This window comes from Hypomesus transpacificus, chromosome 25 (genome assembly GCF_021917145.1).
Source record: "Hypomesus transpacificus isolate Combined female chromosome 25, fHypTra1, whole genome shotgun sequence".
Lineage (NCBI taxonomy): Eukaryota > Metazoa > Chordata > Actinopteri > Osmeriformes > Osmeridae > Hypomesus > Hypomesus transpacificus.
Genome location: NC_061084.1, coordinates 831095 through 844239, shown reverse-complemented (window position 1 = coordinate 844239; position 13145 = coordinate 831095). Strand labels below are relative to the sequence as shown.

At 44.6% G+C, this 13145-nt stretch overlaps 1 protein-coding gene across 1 annotated transcript in view; it reads left to right on the top strand.

Annotated features, from left to right (window-relative positions):
- The window catches only part of ank2b (ankyrin 2b, neuronal), a 74971-nt gene that overhangs the window by 59431 nt on the left and 2395 nt on the right, over positions 1–13145 (top strand). Inside the window, exons 47-50 of the mRNA XM_047048822.1 lie at positions 11810–11893; positions 12342–12506; positions 12651–12842; positions 12995–13086. Of these exons, the coding sequence (XP_046904778.1) occupies positions 11810–11893; positions 12342–12506; positions 12651–12842; positions 12995–13086 (533 nt within the window). The remainder of the gene's footprint in view (positions 1–11809; positions 11894–12341; positions 12507–12650; positions 12843–12994; positions 13087–13145) is intronic.

Here is a 13145-nt window from a genome sequence, read left to right as displayed (position 1 = left end):
TTGAAGCAGATGTTTCTCCTGTTTCTGGGCTTGTCGTTGATGTGCACCAAGATGTCTCTGACCAAGCAGATATCTCCTCTGATTTTCAGGTGGAAGCTATCAAGGTTAAACGCCACACCCCTGATTTAACCACCTTCAAAACAGATATAAATAACAAAGCTTTATCTGAAATACCCCTAGTCCCTTTAAACATAAATCGCACAGCTCTGCTTTCAGAATCTCCTAGACCGGAATATAGTGTCTCTGATACATTAATCCAGGTATTACATGACTCAGCTGTTGAGATGTCAAGAGAGGAGTCTCCCAGACCAGCCAAGTCTGATATACCTGGTCTGGAATACACATTTGAGATAACCTTACCCATAAATCAACCCAAACCTCCATGTGAGCATGCAACATCTGACCTTTCTGACCCAGCTTTACCAGAGTCAGTTAGTTCATTCACAGACTACAGGCCATTGACACCAGAATCTATGAGTTCTGATTCTGACGATAAATCCTCGTCACTTGTAACAGCATTAGCATACCCAGCTGCAGTTAAGAGCTCAGTGCAGGGAAGATCGTCTTCGATTGAGTCTCCAGATTCCCCTGCAGCCGAGTGTCGCCTATACACTCCTGAGTTCTCAGCACTGTTGACCGAGAGTAGAACTTCATCCCCTGAATCAGTGTCATCTTTGAACGAACTGAGTCTTCTCACACCTGATTCACCCATTCCTCAGTTCAGACCTCTTTCTCCTCTACCGCCCCCTGTGGTTGAATGGGAGACTGCGGGATACCCAGCTTACACCCCTGGGCAAATGTCTTTGAGTGCACCAGGTGCTGCGTGTGGCATGCTAGCACCAGACATAGAGGACAGGCCTTTGACCCCAATGGTTTCCAACAAGGAAGCCTTCGGTAGGCCAATATCGCCAGGTAGTGAATGTAGCTTTGGTAGGTCTATTTCCATTGAGTCAATAACATTTGATTATGAGGATAGGGCATCATCACCTGTGGTTGTAGAGACAAAAGAGTGGTTGTATACACCCCACTCCTCACCTGAGTATAGAGAGATGTCCCCTGACATGTACTTAGATGAGATGAGGGCATTGTCACCTGATTCAGTAGCCTCTGTAAATGAATATAGACCACTATCGCCTGACTCGCCTATACCAGACTTTGGACAGGTTTTGCCTGAATCTTTTACTGTTTCAAGTGCCACTGTAGACGATAGATCATCGTCACCTGAATCAATACTATCGAATATGGAATTTGAAACGGTTTTGTTATTGTCCATGCTTTTTGAGGATAGACCATCATCACCTGAATCGATTGCATCTGTAGATGAAAACGGGCTAGTTTCTCCTGACTCACCCCTACCTGTGTTAGATGATCAAGATGTTGTTGAATACAGGTCAACTTCACCTGAGTCGATATTTTCAGATATAGAATATGGGGCCTTGTCTCTCGCAGAGCTTTTTGATGAAGAAAGACGTCTGTCACCTGATTCAGTCACATCTGTAGATAAATTCAGGGCCCTATCTCCTGACTCACCCATACCTGATTTTGGATGTTTACTTCCTTTATCTGCTGGGTCTGTTACTGGCTATAGGTCGACTTCCCCTGAGTCAGAAGAGTCAGAATGTGATTATGAACTAGAATGGGATTTCAATGATGTATATCGTAGACCAGAGTCGGTGACATCAGATCCTGAAGATAGACCACCAACACCTCTACCAGTGTTACAACCAGACTCAGATGATGACTGGGTGCTTTTATCATTGTCAGATACTGAGGAAAAACCCCTGTCACCCCTGTCCTTACCTAAATTCATGTCAATTTCACTTGAATCCGCTAATCTCATGGCTGAAGACGGGGCATTGTCACATGACCCCGCAGCAACACTAAATGAGTTTAGGAGTCCATCTCGAGAATCGTCCTCGTATATAACAGTGGGAGGCATTACAGTAACGGTAAACAGTTCGTCATCACTTCAGTCAGTATATTCGGACACTGAATATGAAGCCATGGCTTTGTCCTGCCCGTTTGAGGAGGATATAGCAGCATCATCTGAGTCTTCAGTCAATGAGAACAGGGCCCTTTCACCAGATTCTCAAGTGCAACCTGAATCTGTTACTGACACCTGTGGATGTCGATCCTCCTCCCCAGAGTCGGTGGCTTCAGAGACAGAGTATGTTCCAATGCCTCTTGAGTTAACATGTGAGGAGAGTAGATCTTCCTCTCCAGAGGCTTTAGGAAATGTACTACTTGCCGTAACAGAATTGTCTAAGTCACCTACATTTGTTTCAGAAGCCACCCCCTGCGAAACAGAGCCGAGGTCAGTATCAGCACAATCAGAGAATTCAAGCAAAGATATTATCCCGCAGTGGTCAGAAAAAGACAAGTCTCTGAAGCGTGAACCCCCTGAGAAGTCAAAATCTTCCAAAAAAAGAAAGTCCACTAAATCTGTGCTGAAACAAAGCCCTCAGTCTAAACATGCTCACACACAGTCATCTGAAGCGCCTTCATCTGTGAGCCACTCAGAACATGTGACTGAAGCTGAACCATTCAAACAAAATCCATTTAAATCAATTGCATCAGGGCCCACTGAAAAAGGGCTATCAACAAAGTCAGCTGTAACTTTAAATGATGGAAATCAACCAGAAATTAGTGAAAATAAATCAGACAAACAACCAATAGCATCAGTAGTAACTCAACCTAAAAGCAACCAGGATATGATGTCACTTGATGTCTCACCACTTTCAAATGTTCCGCCATTGTCATCTGAAATTAAGTCTATAACATCATTGCTTCCAGGAGAAGTGCCAGGTTACAAACTAGTTTATGAAGCAGAACTATGGAAGTTCATCTCTCAAATCCATGATCCCCAATATGTAGGAGAAACCTTTGGTAGTAAGACGGGTATGTTTGAGTACGAAGGGTGTAAAATACAGCGTGTACAGCCATCTGAGCCTGGAAGTGATGCTTTCTCAGCTGATTGTGAGCCAGATCAAAGACCACTGTCACCAGAGTCTTTAGCTGACTACAGACCTATGTCTCCTAACTCACAGATGTTATTGACAAATATCTCAACTGATGTTCAGAATTCATCTGAACCAGACCAGACAAACCCCAAACCACCCACCGACAAGGTTAAACCTTCGAAGAAACGTAAATCAAAGAAAATGTTTAAACCCGATCTTGAGTCTACAGTAGTTCTTACAGAACTTGAACCGACCAGATCCCTTACTAGAGAGGCTGTGCGTACCTTGTCTACAGTATCATCACCAACTGTGCCAGAAGGCAAGTCATTGTCCCTTGAATCAGCTCCAGAGGTCTCTGAACATCTACCTGTTGAGTCTTTACCTTCTCCATGTGACCATAGTCCACCATTACCTCCAGGAGCCAAACTAGTGCCAGTCTACAGGCTTGTCTATGATGCAGAGTTGTGGAAGCTAATATCTCAGATGCATGATCCCCAATATGTGGGGGAAACATTTAATAGTAAGACAGGTGTATTTGAGTATGTTGGAAGTAGAATAGAGTATGCACAAACTGAGCCAAGTATAACCAATGAGGGAAGAGATCTTAGTTTTGATCCTGTTGATGTACAAATAGATGAAATCAACAGCATGGTGTCCCCATTTGTCATTGAGTCCACAATACCTCAGGATAGACCATTGTCTCCAGATTCAGAATCTGAATATATTCCTCTCCCATATGAGTCTGTCAGTGTGATGACTGGTCTGAGATCAGAATCTCCAGAGTCTCTGGATAGTCATAACGCTTTATCCCCAGATTCCCCCACACCCCAGTTTGCACCATCTTTACTTGAAACGACTCAATCCTTTCATAGAGGATCTTCACCCGAATCAGTATCCGATATCGATTCACTTGATGTATCTGAGGCGTTTGTTGTAGAACAAAGAGCGTGTTCCCCTGGTTCAGAAGAACCTCAGAGTGTAGAGAGACCAGTACCTTCACCTCCATTATTACCTCCAACAACAATAAAAGTGCCAGTTTATAGACTTGTCTATGATGCAGAGCTTTGGAAGTTCATCTCTCAAATACATGATCCCCAGTATGTAGGTGAAACCTTCTGTAGTAAGACAGGAGTATTCGAGTATGCCAGCACAAGAATAGAGTATGTGCAGACAGCTCAAGATGTCAAAGAGGTAACTAAAGATGTTGTTGTGGATAGTGCTGTGGTCAGCCAAATAACTACAGTTGACCCTGAAGTCATTGATGGGTTGCAGGCTGTGCCACCATGGACTGATGGTAAATCTGTCCCATCTCAACACAGGCCGCTATCCCCTGATTCTGAATCAGAATACAGGCCTTTATCACCTGAGTCTGTGGGGCTGATCACTAGTCTTAGATCTGATTCTCCAGAATCTGTGAAGTCCTTGGATGAGTATAGGGCTCTTTCCCCAGATTCCCCTATACCCCAGTATTCAGTATCCTTCCCTGAAACAGTTTCTTCATATCATAGATCTTCATCACCTGAATCAGTGTCCGATGCAGAAATTGACATAGTTTATGGAGGTTTTGCTGCTGATTTTAGGGCATCTTCTCCTGATTCGCTAGCGTCAGTCAAGGGGAACAGGCCTCTCTCGCCCGACTCTCCCATACCTCAGTTCAGACCTGCAGTACAGACATTTGTTACATCTGGTACAAGTGGATACAGATCGTCTTCACCCGAGTCACTGGCCTCAGATATTGAGTTTGCATTCTCAGACTATGATACTCTTGTTTTTGAAAAAAGACCAGACTCACCTGAATCGATAGTGTCAGAGACTGTCAGACCTTTCTCTCCAGAGTCCTTGCCTGACTACAGACCCATGTCGCCTGAGTCCCTGATGCAGTTGTCTAATACTAGAGCATCATCACCTGCATCTGTAACATCTGTCAATGAGTATATGGCTTTGTCCCCAGACTCACCCATCCCACAATATTTACAGTATTTCACAGAATCCACGGTATTTGTGGCAGGGAGCCGACCAGCGTCACCTGAGGTTATCATTTCAGACAGTGAGTTGGACCTGTTGGATACTGCTAATTTCTCAGTTAAAGGAAGGCCAGACTCACCTGATTCAACAGGATCAGTAGATGAGTACAGACAGTTATCCCCTGATTCACCCATACCTCAGTTCAGACAATGGGACACTACTTTATTAACAACATGCTTTAGGTCAACATCACCTGAATCCTCATGGTCAGATGGGGACATGGACAGAGATTTGTGCTTGTCAACTCTCTTTGAAGTTAGACCGTTGTCACCAGATTCAGTAGCATCTGTAGATGAATATAGGGCACTTTCTCCTGACTCACCAATACCTCAGTTCAGACAATGGGACACTACTTTATTAACGACATGCTTAAGGTCAACTTCACCTGAATCCTCATGGTCAGATGGGGACATGGACAGAGATTTGTGCTTGTCAACTCTCTTTGAAGTTAGACCGTTGTCACCAGATTCAGTAGCATCTGTAGATGAATATAGGGCACTTTCTCCTGACTCACCAATACCTCAGTTCAGACAATGGGACACTACTTTATTAACGACATGCTTTAGGTCAACTTCACCTGAATCCTCATGGTCAGATGGGGACAAGGACAGAGATTTGTGCTTGTCAACTCTCTTTGAAGTTAGACCGTTGTCACCAGATTCAGTAGCATCTGTAGATGAATATAGGGCACTTTCTCCTGACTCACCAATACCTCAGTTCAGACAATGGGACACTACTTTATTAATGACAGGGTATAGGTCAGCATCACCTGAATCCGTTGTGTCAGATATTGAATATGCACCTAAGATTTCAGATGTTTTCAATGTAGAGGAAAGACCAGACTCACCTGAATCAGTAGTATCAGAGACTGAGGAGAGACCTTTGTCCCCTGACTCCTTACCTGACTACAGACCAATGTCACCTGAGTCTCTGATGCTGTTGGCTGACATTAGAACATCGTCCCCTGAATCCACAGCTTCAGTTGATGAGTGTAGAGTTCTCTCACCAGACTCCCCCATACCTGAATTCAGACATGCATCTCTTGCATCTCTGTTTTCAACTGTAGGGTACAGGTCATCCTCCCCTGAGTCTTTACTGTCAGATTCAGACTTGGAACCAGAGTTGTTCTTACCAGAGATCTTTAAGGACAGATCATCATCCCCTGAGTCTACAGGATCAGTAAACGACCATATGCCATTATCACCTGATTCACCCTTACCTGACTTTAGATTAGCACTATTAGCCTCATATTCAGCTGCTGGATACAGATCAGCATCACCTGAATCTGTGATTTCAGATGTTGAGTTTGCTCCTCTGACTTCTGACATTTTGCTATTGGAGGACAGACCAGACTCACCTGATTCAACAGGATCAGTAGATGAGTTTAGACAGTTATCCCCTGACTCACCAATACCTCAGTTCAGACAATGGGACACTACTTTATTAACGACATGCTTTAGGTCAACTTCACCTGAATCCTCATGGTCAGATGGGGACATGGACAGAGATTTATGCTTGTCAACTCTCTTTGAAGTTAGACCATTGTCACCAGATTCAGTAGCATCTGTAGATGAATATAGGGCACTTTCTCCTGACTCACCAATACCTCAGTTCAGACAATGGGACACTACTTTATTAACGACATGCTTTAGGTCAACTTCACCTGAATCCTCATGGTCAGATGGGGACAAGGACAGAGATTTGTGCTTGTCAACTCTCTTTGAAGTTAGACCGTTGTCACCAGATTCAGTAGCATCTGTAGACGAATATAGGGCACTTTCTCCTGACTCACCAATACCTCAGTTCAGACAATGGGACACTACTTTATTAACGACATGCTTTAGGTCAACTTCACCTGAATCCTCATGGTCAGATGGGGACAAGGACAGAGATTTGTGCTTGTCAACTCTCTTTGAAGTTAGACCGTTGTCACCAGATTCAGTAGCATCTGTAGATGAATATAGGGCACTTTCTCCTGACTCACCAATACCTCAGTTCAGACAATGGGACACTACTTTATTAATGACAGGGTATAGGTCAGCATCACCTGAATCCGTTGTGTCAGATATTGAATATGCACCTAAGATTTCAGATGTTTTCAATGTAGAGGAAAGACCAGACTCACCTGAATCAGTAGTATCAGAGACTGAGGAGAGACCTTTGTCCCCTGACTCCTTACCTGACTACAGACCAATGTCACCTGAGTCTCTGATGCTGTTGGCTGACTTTAGAACATCGTCCCCTGAATCCACTGCTTCAGTTGATGAGCATAGACCGTTGTCTCCAGATTCACCAATTCCTAAATTTACACAGAATGTTTTGGAATTTACCACAACAGTAAAGGGATATAGCTGTTCCTCTCCTGAATCAATAACATCAGACATGGAATTTGATTTGGTTTACTGTGAGTCTCCTTCTCACAAAAGAGCATCATCACCTGTGTCGGTGACATCAGATGATGAAAATAAGCCATTATCACCCGAGTCACCTATACCTGATTATAGGAAGACTATACCAGTATATTGTGTGTCAGTGAGGGTTTTATCTCCCAGTGAACTATCAGATTCTGAAAACCAAGGTTCCACCGAAGAGTTTTTCATTGCTGAGAGACCAACATCCCCTGAATCTATCGAATCTGAAAGCGGAGAAGTGCACCAAATGAGCCAAGTATCCCTGCAAGAATCCCAGCCAGTCTCAGTATCAGATTGCCAAACTCTTTTGGATATGCCAACTCCAAGTAAAGCAATAGCCGATAATGTTGTTTTTTCTACAGACATGGCTGCTTCAGAAACAGTGCATGAATCAGCAATGATGGTCTCAGAGTACAAACTTGTCTATGACGCTGAGCTTTGGAAACTCATCTCTCAAATCCATGACCCCCAGTATGTAGGGGAGACCTATAGTAGTAAAACAGGGTTTCTGGAATGTGTTGAGAGTAGAATTGAGTATGTCCAGACTCCACCTGAGGTAGCCGAAGACGCCAGTGGAACAAATGATATCAACTTAACAGGCTCTGACATTTCAGATTTTAAACAGACTCCTTCAGCAGCTATAAAAGAGGCAGACGCAGTTTGTGATGTAGTCTGTTCCGATACTGTGGAAGAACTATCTGAACTTCTTGCCCCTGAATCCACTGCATCGGTAAAAGAGTGTGAATCCTTGTCACTTGCTTCCAAACACAGAGAATCTGAGTATACTTCTGAAACAGCGGCTCCAGAGTCAGCCCCAGACTCTGAGGATGAATGGGTGATTGTGTCTGTGTCAGACACAGAGGACAGACCCCTGTCACCTGACTCAGAACCTGAGTACAGGCCCATGTCTCTAGAAACAGCCTTGCAAATGGCCGACGCAAGAGCCTCGTCACCGGAATCAATGCCAGAGGTCAATCAGAACAGATCCCTATCTCCAGACTCCCCCATACCTCAGTTTAAAACATCATGTGAGTACATAACAACGTACATAAAACACAGGTCTTCATCACCTGAGTCTATGGCTTCGGATTCTGAGTATGAGCTGATGGTTACATCAACGACCATTGAGCTTGAGTACAGGCCATCCTCACCTGAATCAATAGCGTCAGTCACCGAGTTTCAGCGTCTCTCGCCTGATTCTCCTGTACCTGAGTTTATGAAGCTATTGTCTCAGTATTTCATGGAGCCCATAGTCGATGGATCATATTCACCAGTTTCTGTGTCTTCAGATACAGTATTTGAGCCATTACCGGTAGAGTCCTGGGATGATGCTTACTCAAGACCAACATCTCCTGAATCAGAAAGTTCAGAGGAAGAGCTTAGCCTAGGTGTTGCTGATATGGAAACTCTGAGGCCCCAAATAAAATCTTTGAGTCATGTGACATCTGCGGCAAGGCTTGAGTCTCTGCTAGTGCTACCCAAAGAAGAGCCCTCTTGTGAGCTGATGTTGGAGGAGAAACAGGCTACCGATGTTGATCAAACGCTTGGCAGATCAGAAGCCATGGCCATTTCCAAAGACCAGACACAGGAACTTTTAAACACTGTTAACATCGTAACTTTACAAAACATCAGCAAGGTTGGTAGAGACACCACTTCATACCCACAACCAGTAAAGGTCCAGGAAGTAAAGCGGCATAGAGAAACTTCCCTGCATCCCAGAGGTCAACTGGAGACACAGGAAGGCAAACAGAGGGTAAGAATCAGAGCATCGTGGGCTCTGGAAAGACTGGCCTGGCTTGTGTCATGAAGGATTGCAATAACAGCTAACTGTAATGTACGATTTTGTGGGTAAAACGACACGTCTGGATTTTCTGTGTGGAAATGCACTGGAATGGACTTTGATTCTAATGGATGTACATTAACATGGTATTTGGATTGATGGAGTGAGTTAACTAACTGATTGCAGTAAGAAAATAAGTAGGTTGTGTTTCTTAACTGTATCGGATACTATGGTGAAGTAAGCAAGTCACGTGCATGCCTCTAAAGGTTTTTTCTGGCTTTTCTTTATCAGATGTTTTCAGACTATCAATTGAAACCCTGCTCGTTGTAAACTCATGCTACTGTGGTGCCATGGATGTGATTGTTTTGGTGCATCCCATGCTGTAAAGTCTAAATTGTCATGTTGAGGTTATCTCAATATCTATCTCCAGGCATCCACTCAATCTGCAGAGGAAACACAATTGCAGTCAAGTTTGGGGAAGTTGCCTACTAAACAAAAAGAACATACTTTACTTGAGCAATGGTCTTCCGATTTGACACCAGAATGTGTGGTCCGCTCGTCTACCACAAAGACCAAGACAACCACTCATCCTAAACCACTGATCTCGACCCCACTACATTTTCCTGATCAGGATACAACTCACAGAGCTGTAACACCGAACCTACATCAATCTCCTTCAGAAACCTGTTCTAAAGCTGACACAGGACTCTTCGAGTTCAGCCCGTCCTCCTCACCATTTGAACGGTTTTCCAACTGGAGTCAATCAACATCTGATGAAACTCAAAGCAATGACTTTTCGCCAATGTCAAGCCAGTTTCTGGTACCACCGGATTACGAAGCACTGTTCTCTGGACACCTGTCCTTGAGAGTGTCAGAAGGCTCTCAGGTCTCCCTGGCAGATCTGAGTCCAGTGTCCCCAGTGTTTAGTGACTGTTCTTCAGATAAAGATCGGAATAGAACCGCAAACCAGGGGGCTCAGGGTCCTTTAGAACTTGTGAAAGTCATTCCTGGTGGGGCAGAAGACTTTCAATTTTCTCCTGACTTCAACAGAGTCCTTTCTGAATTTGAGAAATCCCTCTCAGCATTTGGACCAGAAAACTCAAACCCCCCAACCATAGAAGTTTCTCTGGACAAAGAAACCACTGAAGAAGAAGACGAAGACCTTGAGTTCTTCGACTGCAAACAGGCCTTCTCCGACACCTCAGATCCCAATGACCTTGAGCCAGAAGATCCAGAGATGGCTTATCACGTCTCAGAACCCCCATCTCCACTACCCAGCAGTCCTGATGCTGGCATCCGTAAGGAAAGTCCAGTGTACACTGGGTACCCGTTCCTACGAGTCGATGATCGCAGTCGCTTTTCCTCAGGTAGTGAAAGTCTTGGTGACTTTGCCTACGATTCAGACCACAGATCTGCAGGTGCTTTTCCAATGTGTGAGGAGCTTCCGGCTAGGGGACAACAAGGGTTTGAAGATGACGATGATGACTCTCTTGGAAGGGTAAGAGGTAGCGCATGAGGTCGAGTGCACCCTTCCCTGGTTTGCTCCCTGGTTTCTGAGGCTGATTGCAGTGTCCTTGCAGGCAAAAAAGAAGATCCGCTGATTCAAACACTCGTATTAACACTCTACACAGAGACTAATGAGAACCTCAGTGGTGTGTTTGCACGTATATATACTTACAACACACTGTTAAGGTCCTAAAAAGCGTATTAATAACTGTACTATGGAATCATCTTAAGCCTGACCCACAATCAAATCATTTGATTTTGATAATGCTCCCTTTTGCTGTGTTTGACGAGTGAGTTGTATCATATGTTTTGCAGGGGTTTTGAACATAGTATATTGTGTTATTTGTAAATGCTATTCACATAACCACCCCCTGCTGAAGGGCTTGCGTGTGTGGCTAAGAATGAGTACCCACTTTCCTATCTTGCATGGCTGATGTGATTGAAGGCTGTTCTATGAGTGTACCTTCTCTTCATCTTCATCAACCCCATAATCATATCTAGTATAAAATAATGCCCTGCCTCACTAGCCACCTAGAAAGAAGTTTTGTTATAAAACAGAGAACAGAAGGAACAATCATTGCCTGGAGCCTGTCCTCATGTGCTTGCAGTCATGTTATGTCCGTGTACTGTATCTGTAACTATATCTCCCTACCCACAATGCCCTTGTGCTGTCTCCCAGGAGATAGCTGAAGAGTTAGGGCTGCTGTCGGATAGTTCAGAGGAGGAGGTGTTGACCACCAGAGTGGTCCGGCGCAGAGTAATTATCCAGGTACTGCAGGCATGGTGGGGTGGAGGCTGTCTGCCTGTGTGCTGTGGAGGATTAGAGAGTAGTAGTGGAGGGTGGGGGGCTGTTTGCTGTGCTTTGAGTCAAATCCTACAAAGTTTCCTGCTGCAAAAGGTGGCTTTTCTTGTTTTTCATTTGTCTTTCATAATCGTTTTACACCGCATTCTCATTTTGTACCATATTACACTTCTCTTCTTGCCACGAGTTTGAAATTTCAAACAACCGAGGTTGTTACCTGACGTTTATTTTTTTACCTCTGTGTGGCCGGTGGCCATGAATGTTCCGAGTGTGTTCTGTTCTATACCATCAAAGACCTGACTGTGTGCTTGTGTTCTCCCTCCAGGTGGATGAGCTGCCCGACATCCCACCACAGACCGTGACAGAAGAGCAGTACACAGATGAACATGGCAACATGGTGGTGAAGAAGGTAGAGCCACACGCTATGTACACACATGTATTCCAGTCAAGAGTGCCGAAGCTCTAATACAACAGTTCTAGAAGAAACATTTATTAGTTAAAGTGACAACAGACTATGATTTGTTTGATTAATCATTTATTTGGCTCTGCCAACACAAACATGATCCGGTATTAAAGTGACAAGTTAACAGTTTGATAGATCAGCCATTAATGAAAGCAGAGTGATGCAGGTATAGTTAAAAGTCCCTGTACTTTTATCACCAAATATCAGCACACATGGAAGGCCTCTTGTCCAATCAAATGTTTTGGTCGGAACTAACTTGTTGTATGAATGTACATACTGTCAATACACATGTACAAATACTGGTGTATTTGGTGTTGACTTGACAGTGATTCTAATTCAACTCAAAACAAACCAACTGGCATACAGCATTGACATTCTGCCGTGTCCCCTCCAGATCACCAGGAAGGTGATTCGTCAGTATGTGTCCCCGGACGGCGTGCCGAGGCAGGATGTGACAATGGAGGGATCTCACCAGGAGATGGTCCATGTGGAGGAGGGAGACTCCTTCTCCAAGGTGGTGAAGAGGACGGTGGTCCGGAGCGAGGGAGATCAGACTGAGGTGACTGACTGACTTTTCAAACTACAGTAATGACAGTATTCAGACCAGGACATAAAATGGTTCATGGTACCGACACATGTAATGAATACTACTGTGTACTGGTGACATCCGTGACCTTTTGAACTCGGCACGTGCCCTGTCTAGGTGACCTTCTCGGAGCCCCATGTGCTGGTGGGCGCTGCCACTGCCTCTGAGTTTGAGGCGGAGCCTGCGCAGGGCCGGAAGGTCAGCAAGGTGGTGAAGACCACGGTGGTCAGGGGCGAGAGGATGGAGAAGCAGACCGGAGACCGCTCGCTGGCTGCAGATCTCCCCTCAGCCAAAGAGGACTTTGAGAAGGTAAGAGCTCTGAAGAGCCAGTAATCCTTTTCTCCTGTTAACTTTCCTGGTTGGTGATAAAGGCTGATACATTTAAGATGATCAATTGTACCAAGGCTAATGGTGGACCCTACAGTCTCTGAAACCACCTGCTCTTGTTCTGTCACATATAGGCGTTGAGTTATGCTGGAGGCTTTGGGAAAATCCTCCTGCCTCATTTAGTAGAAAGAGAGGTTGTCAAGGACGACGGCTCTGTTGTCAAAAGGTTTGCAGCCAGCATGGAACTGCAGTGTGTTGGTTAACAATACAGGCTATGTTGATGTA